Source organism: Ahaetulla prasina, chromosome 1 (genome assembly GCF_028640845.1).
Source record: "Ahaetulla prasina isolate Xishuangbanna chromosome 1, ASM2864084v1, whole genome shotgun sequence".
Lineage (NCBI taxonomy): Eukaryota > Metazoa > Chordata > Lepidosauria > Squamata > Colubridae > Ahaetulla > Ahaetulla prasina.
The window spans coordinates 315,707,773-315,729,189 of record NC_080539.1 but is presented as its reverse complement, the minus strand read 5'-3'; the positions used below and the strand labels follow the sequence as shown (position 1 = coordinate 315,729,189).

Sequence of the window (21,417 nt, the reverse complement as noted above, 5' to 3'; positions counted from 1 at the left end):
GCCATTTAGCCAAGGGAACAACCTATCTTTTACAGGACAGCTTTGTGTTTAAGCTCTCCTGTTATTAAATCAACATAGTCTTTATAAATCATTATGCCAGTAGCAGCATTTTTCAAACCCACCATGCACACCTCCTTACTGAAGGTTTAATCAGGGCAGATTTTATATAATATGTATTTCAAGCACCTCAAATGTTTTCATAATCAAACCTTCAAATGTCAGAGGAGATGCCAACATTTTTTATGTTGGTAAAGAAATGTTTGGTTAATTTTATTCCCTACATGCTAACAATTTTAACAATCATATCTTACTGAATTTAATGGGGTTTTAATTTAACACACAATTAATCTTCTGGGGAAAATGTAAGGAATTATCATTAACTTTATCTAGTACACTCATTTCTAATCTCCACAGCTCCAATAAACCCTCTTTTGCTTAAATTTTGAACTCTCCAGGCAGAAATCTTGCATCAATTCAGAGGTTTCTATTAAAGGATTAATAAGAGGAGTTTCCATTCTTGGGCCAGGTCCTGTAATACTTCTTGAGGATAATTGCCACTGAAACTTTATAGAATGTTTGTGTGATCAGGTCCATATTTTTGATATACAAACAAAATCTAGTTGACATTTAGCTGTGCAATATGTTGGTTTATTAGAATAAACAAGACATATCCAAAATATTTAATTTTGATTGTGTGTTTTAAAAGCAAAAGAATGACTAAAAAACGGGTGTTAGTTGAAGATTGAAAGAGAAACTCGTGCAGAGGCCAAACACAAACTCACGCAGAGCTGTGTATGCATTATCATGAAATGGATATTAATATCAGTCTTTACCACACCAGCAAATCAACAGTTGATACATAATGATCCAAACCCTTGTTGCATTGCTTGACCAATATTGCTCCCATTTTCATCTTACCCTACTCTCAGTCAAAATAACCAAATGCTAGACTGCAGCTTTGTGTCTGAAACAGTGGTTGACTGACTCAGGCACACACTGTTGTAATACACACCCCAGCCTGAAAAGGCATGAGAAGGGCTATAAAAATATCAACAGACCCTACACATCCTGGTCATAAACTGTTTCAGCTTCCTCCTTCAAAATGACAGTACAGGGCATTGCATGCCAAAAAAACTAAACACAAAGACAGTTCTCCACCCCCATGCCATCACTCTGCTTAGCAACTAATTCCCACAACATTCAATTATGCCCTGGGATGTCAAACTACCTAAGAGGGCTGTTTTATTATTATCCTTTTCATCTTTCCTATTACCTATTTTCTAGCTTCTTATGCCTATAACTTAGTTGTTAGTATCTTATGATTTGTATTGATTGTTTTTATTTAGTATCCTATGACTATCACTGAGTGTTGTCTCTTATGGTTTATGATGATTGTATTTTATGATTGTATTTTTTTGCTTGTATGTACACTGAGAACTTACGCACCGGAGACAAATTCCGGTGCATAAATTGTGAGTCCAATCGACTTGGCCAATAAAGAATTTGAATTTGAATTAATTCTAATTCTAACTAGAAACATTATTGGCTTTTCCAACATTCAATTCTTTGGCATGCTGGAAACCAGTAGATTATAACAAGAAACCCAACTGTGTATTATCCATGTGATGAAGATCATTTTTATATCAGTCTATAATCTAATGCCATCTGATTGAAGGTTTCAAATAATTACAGACTTGTTTTTTTAAAACAATATTGTATTCTAATGCCCTCCAGAGACAACAGAAGGAGAATTCTTTGGATGTGAAAACAATTAAAGATTAAGCCAAGAGGCAACAAAACATGACTGAATTCAATACCCTTTTTTTAAAGACATGCTCTCTTTATCAGCATAAAACAAGAGAAGTTGATATGAATCAGTATGAGATCTAAAAAAAACCATCACGGCGAACGTACACTGAACTGTGAATTTACAGAGCATTTTTTCATACTCAGTCTGGCTATTTCTATATTGTTATTACACTTTTAATGCATACTCTTGTCTTGCAATGTACTTGTTTTATTACAGATCTTTCTCATTTATAGACTCCATAGAGGCAAAGATTACTGCTGGCAGTAGTGATAACACAGCATGTAACCTGGCAGAGATGCTTTGCTGAGCTGGCTCAGAGGTGCAATTACTTATCAGTTCAATATCTGGAAGGAAAATTCTGTGGATTTAAGAAACTCATCACAAGAAAAGAGAAAGTGCAAAGAACTGGTTGGTGTAGGGGAGTATCATGAATTAAAAAGACTGTTCATCAGATAGTGCTTGCCCACAGACATATTCATGGTATAGTTCTGTAAGAAGATGACCAGGACAAACAACTCAAATATTCAGTCCATACTGACCAACACTGAAAAGGACTAGTGAGGACTAGTATGTAAATTCTGTACCAAAAAGATGCACATTTTCTACTTCAAAGCTCCATTTCTGTTCTCAAGTGAGCCCTCACGTGGTGACAGATAGCATTAATCACTTCTCCAGCAAGGCTTGAAATGAATAATTTTCCATTTGCAATAAATGCCAGCTATCAATACATGGGTATGTTTAACAAGAGGCATTAATCATTTGAAATTGACTGCAGTTAGTTCTCGTCATGCTCATCTTCATCAACAACATCTCGAAATACCTACACATAATTTTATTATTTAATGTATAAAATGATGTTAAAAGGTTTCATCAAGAACATATCACAAGTTCTGGAAATTTAATTGAATTCTGTAAACATCTTAAAATCTTCATATTTTATAATGTGATTCGTAATCAATTTTGAATTATATTACTAGTGTTGCTGGATGTTGCCAATCCTGAAGTCTGAGCCAAGACTTTTAAGCTTCAACCTACCTTAGCTTGGTTCGTACATTACAGTCATCCCTTTTGTTCATTCATAAGAGAGAACTAGAGTGAGAATGAACTCCAAATTTACTATCTAAATCTGATCAGATTCAGAATATATCTATTCTTCCATTGGAAAATTCTCAAATATTACTTTGTTAATCACCTGGTTGCTATAGGATTCCATGCAGGCAACTGGATGGAATCATATAGGAATTGATGCTAGTTCTTTTCTCTTCAACCAGCAATAAACATGAGTGAAGCCTAAACTCTCCAGGCAAATGTAATACAATTTACTGCCTGGTAAGTGTGCACAAGATTAGCCAATATAACTAACTTTCCTCCTCAGATGCCAGATGTGGAAGATCAATAAAATATTCTTGCATCAAATATTATCTCTCTATATAATACATGTTGCTTTATATTGTACTGTAGTTAATTTTATATTAGAGGTACTCTTTTTTCCTAGTTCAGGGCATGCATTCAAAACTCATACATGAGGCCAGAATAAAAAATTATTTTCACATTGCTACCATCTAATGTTTAAAATAATCTAAGACATCATAGATTCCTACATGGAAAGGAAGATGTCACATGTCGCATTAAAAAAGCAAAGGAACAAGAGACATCATTACTTATGTACACTGAATAATTGAAAAATCCAAAGAATATCTTCCAAAATTCAATATGCTTCACTGATCATAGAAAAGCTTTTGACTGTGTTGCCAGTCTGGACAATGTGTGTTTGAAAATGGAAATCCCAGACCATCTTAAACCTATATGTAGATGAGGAATCCATAATTCAGACAGAGCATGATGAAATGGACAGCTTCTGGCTCTGCAAAAGAGTGAGGTAAGGCTCTATTCCCTTCCCTTATTATTTAACATATATGCTGAATTTATATTTATATTCAGCATATAGGAAGGAATATCCTGATTTGGAAGAAACTGAGCAAGATTTTAAAAGGGAAAAAGGAATAACCTGTTCTATATGGAAAGCATCCCATTGATAACTGAAAATGCAAACTATCTACAGGGCTGAGTAATGAAAATCAAAGAGTACAGTGAAAAGATGGGAATAGGATTAAACATAAAAAAGACCAAGCTAATGACTACAAAAATAACCAGGCTCAAATTATCATACTTTGAACACTTCATGAGAAGACCTACTTTACTTCTTTTAAGAGGCCTGGAAGGTGGAAGAAAACAAGATGGAAAAAAAGAGAAAGGATGTCCAACAGTAAGGTGAATGGACAAACCTTAAATGGTGATAGGTGCACTGTTGAAAGGCCTGAAGAACCAAGGTAGAAACCAATGGTGGGTTGCTATTGGTTCGGTCCACATCTTGCGAACTGGTGGTTACAGTGGCATGAGGCTCCACCCACCTGCCCAGATGTCATCACAGACGTTCTGCGCATGTGCAGAAGCACCACGCACAAGCAAAGCAAGTGCGCATACGCTCACGCTCCCATTGCAAACTGGTAGCGAAGGTAAGTGGAACCCACCCTTGGTAGAAACAGATCAACTTGGAGAAAATCTATCTGTGCAATCAGTAAAAAAATAATACTGATTTATTGGTTGATCATCATGATGAATATATTTACTTTATAATAAATCATTTGATATTTATGCCATTAAAAATATTGGGAGATTTTTCAAAGGTGCTTGGAAGCCATAACCACTATGTTTAGAAGCCAAACACTGTAGTCTCTGTTTTATATTTTATTTTGATTTGGCTTCATTTATGCTTTATTTTAGTTTTTATGATGTCTTTAATGTTAAGATAGTAATCAAATCACCATAGTTTAATTCTCTGAAAGAAAAGTATCCAAGTTCTCTGTTAGGACCATGCAACAATCCAACTTCAAAAGGAAAAATAATGATTTAGAGCATTGGATGCACAAATAGCATCTGCTGGCCCTTCCTTAAAGCAAATACATCTTGTTTAAAGAGTTGCTAACAGGTGCTGTGTAAGTACCCTGCATGGTCTAAATTACCTTTTTGTCTTCTAATCATGATTGCTGTGTAGTCCTACTGTTTACAGTACTTTGCAGTACAATTCAAACTTATTCCTGAAGTAAAGGCTGTTATGACTAAAACTGCATGCAGCATTTCTCTGCTATCACTGAATATTCATATCAGCTTTCTTCCAGATGTAACATCATATTCCCAAATCAAATCTTACATTGCTATTTTTAACCCAAAATAATCTAATCACTCGATATCTGATTATTTTAAGTGTTTGCTGGTATTTGAATATTCTTTAAGTATCTCTGGCATATTTTCTATGAATCTGAGATGGTTTTCATTTCATGTACATTTTATGTCTCCATTTTACAGTCAAAGAGTACCCTTTTTAAATTTTCTAGTGTTATTTTACAGACATAATACAGTATTTGTTTTAAAAAACAGAGACTTTAGCTTTATTATATTTGAGCAATTTATTTTTATCATTTATCACATACACACTCTAAGTACCTAAATGTCAATATTACAGAGACACAAGAATATTAAGTAACTCTCCCAAAAGAATTTGTGGATCAAAAGGGACTGAATAGGAACCTGGCCTGTTTTAACACAAGTAATAGCAATAGGAATAACACTTAGACTTATATATCACTTCGTGGTGCTTTACAGCCCTCTCTAACTGGTTTACAGAATCAGCATATTGTCCCCAACAACCTGGGTCCTTATTTTACCAACCTCTGAAGGATGGAAGGTTGAGTCAACCTTGAACTACTCAGAATTGAACTCCTGGAGTGAGCAGTGAGTTAATCTGCAATACTGTATTCTAACCACTATGCTACTACAGTTCTTAAGTAATGTATGTGTGTGCTTTTAAGTCAGAATTGTCAGTGTAATTCCAAAATGGCCTATGAAAGGAAGATTGTGGTTGGTGACCCCCCCCACCCCCCCTTTTTTTTGTTCTTTCAAGTCAGTGTTAACTCATAATTGCCTGAATTATGAGTGGCTCAACAGACTAATGCAGTCTGTTATTAACACAGCTGCTTGCAATTACTGCAAGTTCAAGTCCCACCACGCCCAAGGTTGACTCAGCCTTCCATCCTTTATAAGGTAGGTAAAATGAGGACCCAGATTGTTGGGGGGGCAATAAGTTGACTTTGTATATAATATACAAATGGATGAGACTATTGCTTAACACAATGTAAGCCGCCCTGAGTCTTCGGAGAAGGGCAGGATATAAATTCAAAATAAAAAAATAGTCTCTGCAGTTATCTTGGCAAGATTTTCAGAAGTAGTTTGGCATTGGCTTCTTCCTCGGGCTGAGAGAGTGACTGGCCCAAGATCACCCAGCTGGGTGTATCCCTATGGCAATACTAGAATTCCTGGTTTCTCTTCCTTTACCACTATACCAAACTGACTCTCCATTACAAGTGATACTATGCCTAATTAGTTTTTGAATATTTAGAAATCATTCGTGGGGCTAAACTTCATCTTGGGAGTTTAAGGATTCCCAATGTCTATAGTATGTCGGTATACTAAACCATTTTGATTCTGTTTCACCTTGATCCTTAGAATATTTTCTTAATATATGAAACTTGAGAAGTACGATCATCAGTATTAAAAAGTACAAAACACAAGTCTACTGTGAACGTGCATATAAGAGTGCCTATAGAAATTCTTCTATAGTTTATATTCTTAATGACTTATTTTAGTTATACATTCAACTGAGCTAAGATGGCTGAAACTCTTTGGGTTATGACATATGAATACTGTTTCGTAGTACTTTCTTTGTCAGCCAATTATGTTCCTGGGCAAGAAGGGCATTGTGTCATTTGCACAATGACATCATGATGTGCACAATGTCGTTTTGACATCATAGTGGCTTCTACCATGAGAGAGGCTTCATACAGCATCCTCACTTTACATATCAAACAATTATAGATAGTGCTGGCCATTAAAGTATGCTACGATTGTAATATCGTATCTCAGAAAAGCTGAGAAACTTAAGATTGTCACACTCAAAAAAAGCTTGAAGAAACTTTTAAAAATAATCAGAAATATAATTGGCAAAAAATGTTTTCTTCCATTCAATTTGTCTAATACTTAGAAACTTCTTGGACAACTTCCTCATTGCCTCCTTCTTAAGGCTGAAAGAAAGCAACTAGCCTATGGTCCCCAAGCTGGCTTTGTGCCTAAGGCAGAACTACAATTCACGGTCTCCCTGTTTTCAGCAGGATGCCTTAAACACTGCACGAAACTGGCTACATCTGGTGTAAAAATTGGTTTAGTTACTAAGCACTTTCATTTTTAAAAGGCAAAATGTTACAAAATACTCAGCATTTGTTTGTATACTTATAAGCAGCTCTCATAAAAGCTAGTACACTAGTTTACTTATTTATTTATTTAAATGTAAACAATTTTCTTCCATTCAAACATTTTGTGCAAAATATCACATAGAAAAAATGCAAAAAAAATGTAAACCATAATTGATAAATAAAAAGCAATAACTTGTTTTAACCTTGAATCTGTAATTTCTTCTAGAAGAAATTTTAAAAGTGAAACGGTCGTTGTTATGCTACATTGTCTGTCTACATTGTCTGTCTATCAAACTGTCTGGTTTGGTTCTGCAACCCAACAAGACAGACGCAGACTTCAGAGAATAATTAGAACTGCAGAAAAAACAATTGCTACCAACCTGCCTTCCATTGAGGACCTGTTTACTGCACAAATCAAGAAGAGGGCCGTGCAAATATTTACAGATCCCTCACATCCCGGACATAAACTGTTTCAACTCCTACCCTCAAAATGACACTATAGAGCACTGCACACCAGAACAACTAGACACAAGAACAGTTTTTTCCCAAACGCCATCACTCTACTAAACAAATAATTCCTTCAACACTGTCAAACTACTTACTAAATCTGCACTATTAATCTTCTCATCATTCCCATCACCCATCTCCTTCCACTTATGACTGTATGACTGTAATTTTGTTGCTGGTATCCTTATGATTTATATTGATATATTGATTGTTTCCTGATTGCTTATTTGTACCCTATGACTATCATTAAGTGTTATATCATTAAGTGTTAAATTTGTACCCTATGACTCATTAAGTACCCTATCATTAAGTGTTGTAAGTGTTGTACCTTGATGAAGGTATCTTTTATTTTATGTACACTGAGAGCATACACACCAAGACAAATTCCTTGTGTGTCCAATCACTTGGCCAATAAAATTCTATTCTATTCTATTCTATTCTATTGTTGTTGATTCTGTGGCTAGTTATTTCTATTTTTTATGTTTCACAGTCTGCTCTTTGAAATATGCCATATGCTCAATGCAAGTCAAGGATGACAATTGTCAAAAATAGTCCAATAAAAGTTGGACTAATGAGAATATTTACTACAACCTAATAGTTCCATATGAAGCCTCCTCTGGTGACAAAATCTACATTTCTGACTTTCTGCTTCCACTTCACATTGAACTATTTAAAATTAAAGTTAAAGTAAAATGAAAGGAAGGAAGGAAGGAAGGAAGGATTGGATGGATGGATGGATGGATGGATGGATAGCTGGGCTTCCTGTATAGTAGCAATGGTAAGAAAAGGATCGTTTTCCCTGTCTCTTTTTCTCTGCGTTAAATGAAAAACTTCACAATCAATGCACACATTTATAGATTGTGTTTTTCATTCATAACAATTGTGCATTCTTAAAAAGAAAGCATCTGCTTTCAAAATAACTAATATAAGAATTGTATATCCTGAAACAATAGATTCACTAAAAAGAATGAAAGATGATAGAAATTCTGAAAACACTTCCTATCAAAACACATTTTCTAAATAGTCCAATCATTTTTCCCTTCATGTTGTTTCAGTCTATTTAAGAATGCAGTTTCATCCATATCAATTCATCCAATGACAAATCTTTGTCCTCCTATAGGATTGTACCAAATGGAATGTGATGAAGGGAACTTTCTTACAATTATGATGTCGGTGCAGGCTTGTCAGCACAGAGGGGATGGAAATGAGGTTGGGGACAGGGAAGGGAATTCTAATGGACACCATGATATATACAATGAACACAGAGCTATCCTGTGAGAGAAAGACATGTCAAAGTCATCAGATCTTCTATAGCTAGGTAAAGGCAGCAACAAAAGCTCTAACCTTGTAAAGATGCAGCTGCTGCTCCTCTGACATCATCAGGTCATGGCTGTCGATCACTATGGATTCCATGTCAATCAGCCAATCCCAGAGCTCCTGGTATTCTGAATCAAAGTCCAAAAGACTGCAGATAAAGAGGGGGGGGGGAAAACCATTATGCATAATAGATTAGAACTGTTCAAATCTTATATTAGAATAAGGCTTTCTAGAAAATGCATGTTCTCTTTTGCAGAAAGATTCTTTACTTTAACAGGAGGTATGAAAATGCAACACAAATATAAGCCATGACCCATGTCTCAGCAAATTATGCTAGGTTCTGTCAACAAAAGCAGACATATTTCATTCGCTTTAAAAACTGGGAATTATAAATACAGTTTTCTTCACGGTTTTTAAAGTGCCGACATATTCAGCAAACTTCTCTGTATGATAATCATGATGAGCAGTTATTTGCACCAGAACTATTTTCAGACAAAAATGACTCAATCCATTTAGCCATCCTTTTGCTGTCCATCTGCCTATCTCTGCAAGTATATTTTCATGCATGAATAGCTAGCATTTCAACACAACACTTTAAGATAGGCTTGAGTGAAGATGGTAAGCCAGTGAGAACCAAGGCCAGATACAGTATTAGACAGGTGTTCCCTACAGACATGTTAAAAACAAAGGTAAGGACAGGAAGTCAAAACAATGAATCCTTGAATAGCCAGCAATCATTAAAATTCAAAGAAGGATCACAACGGTTTCCAACAAAATAAATCATTAGAATAAGGAGCTTAAAAGGATTAACATTATTCTCTATTGAAAGCCTAGTGAATAAGTAAAACATCACAATACAAAAAGGGAGGAGGAAAGAAAGGAAAGGAAGGGAAAGGAAAAGGAAAAGGAGAAGGAGAAGGAGAAGGAGAAGGAGAAGGAGAAGGAGGAGAAGGGAAGAGGATCTGTATATAAAGAAGGAAAGAGGATCTATATATAAAATATGTGAATTTATAAAGGCCAGCTGAAGGATCCTGAGAAAAGATGAAGCTGCTTTTAAAAGTTTTGGGCAAATGGTATATTCATGCTCCAACATACTCTAAAGCATCTTAGAGAAATAAATCCAAAGTACTGTACAACTCTACCATAAATACAGTGTGGTATACTGTATCAAAACTCATTCACTTGGTATAGTTGAATTCCCTGAGTGGTATACTGTTTGTAGGCAAGAAGACAACCAATTCTGGAAATGGTGCAGCAAGAAGATCCTGAACATAAGTATTTGGCATGCATGGACTTTGAATTAAATTAAGCAAAAACCAAAATCAGCAGCCACATAACACTACACTTTGATTACACTTTAAAATGAAATTTTTAATAGCAGCATAATTATTATCTCTCTGCTCCTACCACATGAAACTTTATTTTTGAACTTCCAGATAATATACAAGCAACCCTATCAATGTATTCCTCTTACATGGGAATGAATGTAAGAAAATCCTTGCTACATCAGACTGTATTTCTCTTAGCTTCCAGCATGGCGCGACAAACTTTCTCAAGCAGGATATGACAGCAAAACTCCTTTCAACTCCACAATACTGGATACTGGCCATGCTTCACACCTGCCATGGCAATAAATCTTGACTGTCCAGACACTTTCACCCCGTACTCAAGAGCAGAATCTTACAGAAACAGCATGGGTGGATTAGTTATTTTGTTGTAAACAAGAACTCTCATATATACAATATGGGTAGATTTTGTTGTAAACAAGATATCTCATACATATGTTCTGTTCCTGACTATGGCGTGAAAATATCTGAACAGCTAAGATTTATTGCCATGGCAGGTGTGAAATCTAATACAGCACAAACACACACACACACACACATGCATATGCGCGCACACACACATGCATATGCACACACACATACAATTTGCAAGCTGAAGAACCCAGAAATCAAGATAGATGCAAATACAGTTCCAGATATATAGCACCCAGACTTTGTTTGTTTGTTTGTTTGTTTAAAAGACTTATATGTACATCTTATGTACCATGACCTGGGTTGCTCATAAACCAAAACAAAAATACACAGCACCCCAAATGTAACACACTCCCATATTCAACTGTACTGTGCTCAAGGCTATTTATTTTTTATTTTTTATTTTACACAATGACAAACACACAACATATATATATTTAAATCCTAGAACTTCTCCATCCTTTTCAAGTTACTGTCACAAAAATTGGCTATTTGTTTTTTTAGATATTGAATACCACTGGATGTATCTGGGATTATTGTACTCCAATTCTTAATGTAGAAATGACATATTAAAATCTGGGCCTTAGAGAATGTTGCATATAAAAATGTACATATTAGGGATAAAATGTACAAAGTGCCTATACAGAAAAAGAGTTATTAAATGCAAATAGTATGCATTAAAATATCAACAGGTTTACGAAGTTATAGAGAGGGTTGTATACATATATATGTGAAACTGATACTGGCTGAATATAAACTGATTTGGCTTTCATATCTCAAACTTTTATCTGATTAGAGTGTTGTGGGAAAGTGCCTATCATCTCTTTATATTTGCTGAAATTAACTTTGGTTCATGACAAATATCTGACATGTTGAGTTTCTGTTCTACCAATATCATGAATTCAAAGAAGATATTGTGTGCATTTTATCACAAACCTCAGCTCTTGGTGAGAATTAGATCTAGGATAATTACCCATTCCATTTTTGGGTTGATGAAATTATTGGCAAAATAAATCAAGCATGTATTAAATCTTCCATTCTTAGAGTCTGATATCACAGTTCTTGAAATTTTCCCATTGCTATTATATAAGCCAGCTTTGAAAACTTAATAAAACAACACACAAGATTTCTGCAAAACATTGCCACAACGTAACTTCAATATGGCTTTAAATGTTATTGGATGGGTGATGATTCTCAAGATAATCGTTTTTGTCTTTTAAAGCTGTAAAGTATTATCATTATTTTATTTGATATGTAGATTAAATGTAAATATTTAAAATAAGTGGCGTATTTATTTCTTTTTTTAAAAAAAAAATTATTTTACACAATCTGACAGATAGACAACATATAACATATAAATATTTCCTATTTCTAAACAGCGTTTCTTAGTTATTTCTTGAATTTATTATTCCTTAAATTCATTATTATTTTTATTTATTGAGGACATGGAACTAAGTTTTTAAACAATTTTATGGAGCCACAACAGCATAAAGTTTGAAATGTATGGTTTCAGTCATGTTCCTGTACTCAATACTTGGTGTCATTGTCATCTGATACTTTATTATACTCTGCAAAATATTTAATTTAATGCCTATTTTTAAGTATGCAAGATTATCCTCCTCATACTTCTATCAGTTCTTGTAACAAGAAACCAATTCAAAAACCTGTAATCAAGGAAACACAATCTATGACCAAGTGCATGGTCATACATTGCACCTAATAATACGATCTTCAAAGTCAAGCATTATTTTCAGTGTTTGTCTTTTTCCATAGGCTATGTGAAAAAATGGCACCTGTATTCTAAGGTTCTTTACAAAACCAAATCCCCCTCCTAAACTTCTTCCCAGCCTAGACCAGTGATAGCGAACCTTTTTGGCACTGAGTGCCAAAAAGGTCGCACGGAAACATCACTTGCATGCTCATTGGGGCCGCGCTCCGAAAAAGCCAAACTTCTGGGTTCTAAGGCGCATGCGCACCCAATGATCACCTGGTTGGCGCCCATGCACAGGCTGGTTTTCCACACTGGGATCACGCTCCAGAAAAGCCAAACTTCCGGGTTCTGATGTGCATTTGCACCCAACAATCAGCTGGCCGGCACCCATGAACATCCTAGTTTTCGGCGCTGCTGCATCCATGAAGGACAACTGATCATCGCTTGTTCATCCACGCCAAAAACCCAAAAGACAAACAGGCAAGGCCGCGCATGCCAGGCGACATGGCTTCATGTGGGCACGCGTGCCATAGGTTCACCATCACGGGCCTAGACTGTACATTATTATCATGCCTATTGCAGCCCTCACTCTCCCTGAAAAAAAAGTAACATGTAACTCGCAGGCTCCAAAAGTGTCCTATCTTTGTGCTAACATCTCCAAGAGGGCAGGAAAAAGCTCCTGTCTAAAATCCTGATGATCCATTGCCAATTAGTATAAATAGGAGTGCAAAACCCACAACCTTCCAGATGACAATTCCCAGAACCCACTACTTGGAGCAGAGTTCAGCAATGTATGGAATACCATCTTTGATGTAGACAATACTGAGCAGGGCAGATTGGATTTTCTGATTCCATACAGGTCAACTTCCCTATGTTGTTACAATAACTGCAACATGGGCAGCCTAGCATGCTATAGAATATGAATACAAGTTCATTTAGTTTCTTTGTCTATATTGCAAAATCAGGTTTTAAGGAATATATTTTAACTACATGGATATGTAATAATAAATGCTGTGTTGCACACCCCTAATCCTTTGAATGCAAACACATATTTTTAAGGTGTGGGCATTAATTTGTAAAATAAAATGAAAACACATGCATCTTTCTCATGAGAAAATAATATTGTGAGTACTGCTAATAAACAAAACATGGAATTAAGTTTACCAGTCCATTGTTAAAATTTAATATTTTATCTAATTTGGGGAGGGGGGTTTCAAAGCCTTTTTCTTCTGACCAGACAAGCCACTCTATCCCTCAATGCTGTTCATACATTGGCTACTAGTCTCTATTAGCTATTATGAGAATCCACTCTCACAATATCTCTTCCTTCAGGTTCACCCTTGTCTGCAAGTCCTGATTCTCCTACCTCATTCCTGCAAAAGCCTGGAAAGAGTCTTCCCTCCCCTTCTCTTCTGGCACTACATGTATGACTGGGGAGATACTCCAGTGGGTAGGGGGCATGAAAGAGGAGGGGTGCTTTTTCCATCCTACAAGATGACATTTAATTGAGGGGACCTGCAGCACACTCACTCTACCTGAATGTACAGAGAATGCAGACATGCAAACGATCAGTCTCATTGAAGGGCTTGATATATGTTCAGTTGTACCTAATTGGTAGCTTGAACAGCAGTGATGACAGATGGGCATAACAAGAAGGCCTCGTTACTGCTCACATTGCTGTGTTTTGGACCAGGTAGTAGCTGCCTTAAATAAAATATACAAGGCAAAATATGTTTTCTCGAAGCTCTGATTGCAAAATCAGAAGCATCAATTTGAACAGCAAAGGTACAAGATGGTTCTCTGTACCAGAACTGAGGCTTGAGAAGTCGTTCTTAGCATTCTCCCAGGGAACAAGGCCAATTAATCAGCAATACAGAACCTCCGTTCTGTTCTGACCTAGGCTTCCCCAGCAGCACGAAGCCGAGTCCTCATCCCGATAAACCCCTTTTATTTAATTTACAGTGAATTCCTCTCCAGCAAAGCCTTTCCTCTCCCACAGTCTTTCAAGATAGTTCACAATTACCGACCTTTATCAGGCTTGGAGAGTGGCCAGGCCGATATCTTTCAGACGCCACAATAGTTGGCAAGAATGCAAGAATGAACTAATTGTCTCCTGCAAACACTCCTCCCCTTTTGCTCTCCTTTTATTCCCTACGGGAGGGGCCCTTCATCATCCACCTGTGGCCTTACTCCCATGTTGACCCTTGTTCCTTAGCTGTTCCCTTCATTTGGCAACTCTGTGCACACTGGGAACAGGCTCCAGCTGTTTGTCTGTCTCACTGATGTCTGATTCTGAAGGCAGCTGATACTTGTCATATGGCCCTGGCCCCATCTCTGCCTCCGATGCAGAGCACTCATCAGAGCCTTCCCCAGACTCTAGGACTGGCCCATGTTCCTCCCTAACCTTCTCACTGTCCGAATCTGCTGCCAGCTCCGCTGGACACTGGTGGGCCACAACATGTTCAAACGTACATGCCCCTCAATCAGTAGAGTGCTGTTCATCTATTGATCTGTTTTTTTTATCAAACCACTCCCACCTGAAGCTCAGCTCTCTGCTATTGGATCTTTATTACATGACTCTGCATGGTTAAACTTCAGAGTTTTAGAGCCTATCAGTGGGTGTAGGCAAGGAAACCTAGGGAGATTGCTACCCTGTCTTAGTTAGATTGGCTTCATTGGAATCACCTACTCCAACATTATTGCCCCAAGATACCTCAACCTCCACTTCCTTCACATCTAAAGACAAGCCCAGCAGAGCCATGATAACCAAGCCATCTGCCTTTATATGCTGCTGGCATAGACATTCATTTAATAATAATTATTATCATCCGTTCCAATAATTATTTACAAAAAATATTCTGAGAATTACTTGGATAAATGCTAATGAAAGAAGTTTCATGGAGGTATTAATTTTCCAGATGTAATTGTTTTAACAATAATGAATTACAAATATTGCCTGGAAGTCAATTTCATGTAGTGGTTAAGGCACCAAGCCTTACTGAGAGACTATAAGCTCCAGGCCCATTGTAGGCATGAAGCCACCTGTGTGACCTTGGGCCAGTCATTCTCTCTCAGATCTAGAATGAAAAAGCTCTCTCCCCCCATCTCTGAATTTCTTGCATCACCCCATCACAATTTTCCCCACCTATTTCTCATACTAGGCAATTCTACCTAAACTTGCTTTGAATATAATAAAATATTCTTTTCAAATTCCAAAATATTCAAGCATAGAATGAGTTTCCTTTCTAGGACCAAATCTTAAAATCAAACTCAAGTCTATATTGATGGGCTGTAGCTGTTCATCATAGTATCACATGGATGAGCAGAAATTATCACTGGACTAATTTGCATTGATTCCTAATCAGTATTTCTGGCAGAATGCAGACTCCACAAACTGGTAAGATCAGCTGGAACAAATTCATTTATGTTCTTTGTAGTAGAGTATTATCAACTAATGACTCTTCTATTCTCCTTCTTGCATCCTTTCTGATCTTTAGGAATTCAACTTCTTGGCTCTGCTGTTCAGAACTAGAACTCACAATTTCCTTTGTTTCTGGCCTGATATTTTAACTACTACACCAAACTGACTCATACTGACCTATAATTTATTATTATTAAAATATAATTTGTGAAATAACTTTCCACCATGAATAATTAGCTTGGTCAATATATAAAACAGGTCTCCAGTAATGGACATCTCTTTCTAAGGGGACTAGATTAACATTCTTTTTATCTATTTACAGCTGTACCCCTTTTTAGTTTTCTTTTGATTTGATTGTGTTCAGAAACAGTCCCGCTTTCTGAGTGGACTAAAAAATTACCACTTTATTTATTTATTTATTTATTTATTTATTTATTTAATAATCATACTTTTATACTGCACCATCTCCCGTAGGACTCAGGGCGGTTCACAGGCATATTAAAATACAACAATATAATAAATAACCAATTTAAAACCCAATTAAAACAAAATATTATAAAAGCCAAATCACTAAAACGGTAAAGACCGATTAAAAACCCATTAAAATTTAACTAAAATATTTTATTCTTAGGCTAGTCCAGCTCGCTGAAATAATAAAGTCTTCAGTTCACGCCTGAAGGTCCGGAGGTCAGGGAGTTGCCGTAGCCCTGGAGGAAGCTCATTCCACAGGGCCGGTGCTGCCACAGAGAAGGCCCTCCCCCTGGGGGTCGCCAACCTACATTGCTTGGTCGACGGCACCCTGAGGAGGCCCACTCTGTGGGAGCGCACTGGTCGTTGGGAGGCAATCGGCGGCAAAAGGCGGTCTCGTAGATATCCCAGTCCTAAGCCATGGAGCGCTTTAAAGATGGTGACCAAAACCTTGAATTGCACCCGGAAGGCTACCGGCAGCAAATGTAGGCCGCGCAGGATGGGTGTTATATGGGAGCAACACGGTGCTCCCTCTATCACCCGCGCGGCCGCATTCTGGACTAACTGGAGCCTCCTGGTGCTCTTCAAGGGGAGCCCCATATAGAGAGCATTGCAATAGTCCAGGCGGGAAGTGACGAGGGTGTGAGTGACCGTGCGTAAGGTGTCAAGGAAGGGGCGCAACTGGCGAATCAGGTGAACCTGATAAAATGCTCCCCTGGCGACGGCTTTGATAAATAGTGCTTAAAAAATGTTGAAGATGCACCTCCACATCGCTCTGGTTACTGAATTAAAAAAACAATCGCCAAAAATCATATGGCAATATGATCTTATATTTCTTTGTAACTGTACATTATTGTAGCATATGGGTTTTATTAGCTATGTACAGACAAATAATGAAACATGCATTACCTTTCAAACTCTGCCTAGGGTTTTGTTTTGTTTTGTTTTGTTGTTCGCTTGGGATTTTTATTTTTTTTTGCAGTTATAACATGAAGCAGTGAAATCAGTGCAAGAATTATAATGATGCCTTGGTGGACCATGTTGAACTGCCATCATTAGCAATCAGCAATGGTTTGAGTACAAATACTACTAGAGCAGTCCATGAATGAAGTTCCATGGTGAAATTATTTCTATCTATTCCAATCTAATCTAATCTAATCTAATCTAATCTATGGTTCTTTTGTGCCATTCTCCAAGACTGAGAGGACTCTGACCTCCGAATGAAATTTGATTTCTCACCTCTGTTGATTTCCAGAACGGGGTAGTTCTAAGTATATAAAATCCTAGTTTAAACACTATAGCACCCACAGAGAAACCCAGCACATAATTCAAAATAAGCAATGTTATGGAAACCACAGATAAAGAGTAAGAAATAGTAAATCAAATTAAAGACACAAGCTAAGAAAAAAAAAGGAAATCTGAATTTTGTTTATGCCAGCTGCATTTACTGCATCTCTCCATATGTTTCTATCCTTGCAAAGCATTCCTGATTCTACCACATCAATACACCACTTCATACATCATGTTTTGTTTTTTTAAGCTTCTCATTCAGCACTTATTCATTCTTGATCTGCTCTCTTCTTTTACCAGTCACACATCTTAAGCAACTCATTCCTATTACATCCAATTTATCTTTATGGTTCTGCTAACATATCCACCTCTCACTTTCATACACCCAAATGGGCACAAACAGGTTCTTACACATAGCCATTTTAGCTTTTGGTCACAAATATTAATTCCTCACAACAGACTACATATTACCCATTATCTTTCTACTGGCATTTATACACCTCAAATTTCTCCATCTATTCCCCCAGTCTTAGTGAACATTTTACCAAGATTCATAAATTCATCTATTGGCTCTAATTTCTTACTGTGCAATCATTCATTTTATTTTATTTGGTCTTTATTTGATACACAAATGTTCAGATTCATGATCCTTATTGCACCTACAATCTGACTAATATTTACTGTAAATTAATTTGATCTTAGCCAGTAACAGATCGTCTGCATATAAAAATGCAGATATATTACTACGTATGTAACATATTGCTCTTATTACAAACATTCCTTCTGCATTTATCAATAAATACATTAAAAACCAAGGATATATTGTTTTATTGTCTGCTTTTACTTGTTGAATCATTCAGTGAACATTCCATTTATTCTCATGCCAGCTTTATTCCCATCATATATCAATCTTACTACATCAGCAATCTCCCTTTGATTTCAGATATGTGCAAAACAACCTATTATTCAAGTCTACTCATTTTATCATAAATTTGTCTAAATCACCATAGATTAAATTTTCTTTCTTTTGTTCACTCATTTTATCATGACTTTGTGAAGAGGAAAAATCTTGTTTGTATAGTCCTGTTTATATAACAGCACACTGTACTTCCCAAAGTTGGTTCTTTGCTACCTATTCTGTACTTTCAAACTAATGAAGCATGTTGAACAAACTAATCTCCCTAAAGTTTTTTACATTCATTCATTCATTCTTGCTACTTTTTTTCTTTGTGTAGGAAAACAATAATAGCATTTTTCAATCTTTAGGCATAGTTTGGGCTTTTCAAGTTGCACAGCCATTCCATGCAAATTTACCTTTATGCACATCAAACTACTGTAAGTAAAAGGTACATGCATACATTGACAAAAAAAGTATCATTCTATAATAATATTATCAATACTTGGCGCTGCAAGAAGATTATACAGACTGACTATAAACAATGGCATGACAAAGTAGCAGCAATGGTGCCTTGGAGAAATATTATTTGCTTGCAAACAAGAACTGGTGGGACTACAAAATAGAAAAAGTAATAGAAAATTTAGAAGTTAAAGGGGTCTGGGCCTCTAAAATTCAAACAGACAAGCAGCTGCCATATAACATTTCAGACTTAATAATTGTCAATAAAAAAAAGTATGGCAGTACCTGGAGACAGTGGAATAGAAGAGAAAGAACTATATTTTAAAAATAAAAAACTTTTTCCCCCCTAAAAAAAAGAAGAGAGAGAACTGGAGAAAATCACAAAATAAAAAGATCTGCAAATTGAACAATTATTAAACAATTGTTGAATAGAACAATTATTGCAAAAGAAAGCAAAGACAATGACAATGGTAAGAGGGGCCATAGGTGCAGCCCAAAACTTTTGGAGTACCACTTGAATACCATCAACATTGACAAAATCACAATCACTCAATTGCAAAAGACAGCTTTATTTGGAATAGCTTGCATCCTGCAACAATAGATTCCCATGCTGGAAGTAAATAACTTTATTACGTGAGTAGTTTTAACCATAAATTACCCATGCTGAAAATAATCCAGATATTATAAATGTGGTTGGTTGTGGTTTTTTTTGGTTTTTTTTTTGGTTTGGTGCCTTTAAATGTGCAAATGAAGTTGCAACTGACAAAAAGGAGCAAATGATTTCTAGCTACACTAACAGTACCAATATATTTAAGTAATATCATATACGCACATTGCCATATGTGTATATATACACATATATACACATATATTTGAAAGAGGATGGGGGCAACAACTCTGTTAAAAGGCAGGTCACTGTTCAATATTGTACTGTAATGTAGATGTAAAGAACTTCAGCAGACCTAGAATAAATGAACTACACATGGGAGAAATTAAGGCTGTCCTATGACACAAATATATATTTACTATTTTCCATTACATTATATCCATCTTATTTGGAGGCAACAGAGCTGAATTTAAAAGCTACATTTTGCTACATATCTTAGGAGTTCGTGATTATGTAGTGACTTCTATTTTGTCTATAATTAATCCCATTTTGCTACAAAGCTATTGGCCCAGAGGTCACCAGCACTGCATTGCAACTAGAAGCAGTGATTATTACAATTAATTACCAGATTATATCAGGTAATCTTTGACATGCCTGAATTGTCAATTTTGCAGAGACATTAGATTGACCATTGCTGGGAGTGGGGGGGGGGGAGTTCGTGAAAGACAGATATTTCGGTTGATGCTGGGCAAAATGCTGGGTTTCATTTAATTTTGTACTCATTTTTGTACAAATGATGCAGAACAAAGTAAAAGCATAAAAATAATGGACCAATACCAATCAATGCATTCTAGGATGAAACCTTTGAACAAACTTGGTCAGCTATAGTTAGTTTGCCTGTTCAGTGACCAAGTAATTATGGGAAATGAATTGCAGCAGACTGCTATTCTAGAAGAGACAGAGCGAAAAAGAGAGAGGGAGGGAGAGAGGGAGAGGGAGGGAGGGAGAGAGAGACAGAGAATGAATGATGGGCTCCCTGTCTTTTGGCTTAGTAGGAAAAATCTTTCTGGCTAACACAGAAGTGAGGAAGAGAAGATCATGTTTTTAAAAAAGAAGCTACAGATCACTGAGAATAAAACAACAAAAAGAATAGTTCCCTACCCATTACTTCCCACTGTGTGAACTTTTGACATATCCGCAAATTCTTCCTTTCGATTGCTGCCACTGTTGTACTGCTCACTGTATAGCTTTAAGGACATCTGCTCAACAGCATCTCTTTGTGCTTCCAGGAAGCATAGCTGAACCTCTGCCTAGAAAAAGGAAACAATAAGGAATGAAGCCTTGCTTTAATTCATAACAAATGCTTATATAAAGTTGCCGTTTTTAGACTAAATGAATAACTCAGCCAGAATTCATTTACAATGATATTAAGCATTACTGTAATAATTATTGTATTGATTTTTAATGACGCTGTCTTTATAGAAGTATTGCAGTGAGGGGGGGATTATGAACCATGCCTCCTCCCATTAATCATTTAGAGGAATTTTTCTTTCTTGTTTAACTGTCTTAGCTATGTTCATTAACTACAAATCAATGTTTTTCCTAGGACCAGTGATATTATCAAACATCTTTGCTAACGAATCTTGGGGAAAAGAGAAATAATTTGGAAATCCGAAGAGTTTTCCATAACAGCAAGCGTTGGCTGAAAGTATTTTGCTGTATACCTTGTCCATGCAACAAGGTAAGGACGCACTGCTATTTGGTCATATTGCAGTTTTGTCCTTTCTGTGTCAGTTCTAACAAGTAAAGAAACAAACTAGGGGCTTCTTGTCAACAAAAAGCACCTTCCATCTGAACTCAGCAACC

The 21,417-nt window shown here is 36.4% G+C and overlaps 1 protein-coding gene across 1 annotated transcript in view; it reads right to left on the bottom strand.

Annotated features, from left to right (window-relative positions):
* AKAP6 (A-kinase anchoring protein 6) overlaps nt 1–21,417 on the bottom strand; it is a 233,943-nt gene that overhangs the window by 80,099 nt on the left and 132,427 nt on the right. The window contains exons 7-8 of the mRNA XM_058162337.1: nt 20,713–20,861; nt 8,968–9,088 (exon numbers count right to left, since the gene is read on the bottom strand). Coding sequence (XP_058018320.1) covers nt 8,968–9,088; nt 20,713–20,861 — 270 coding nt within the window. The remainder of the gene's footprint in view (nt 1–8,967; nt 9,089–20,712; nt 20,862–21,417) is intronic.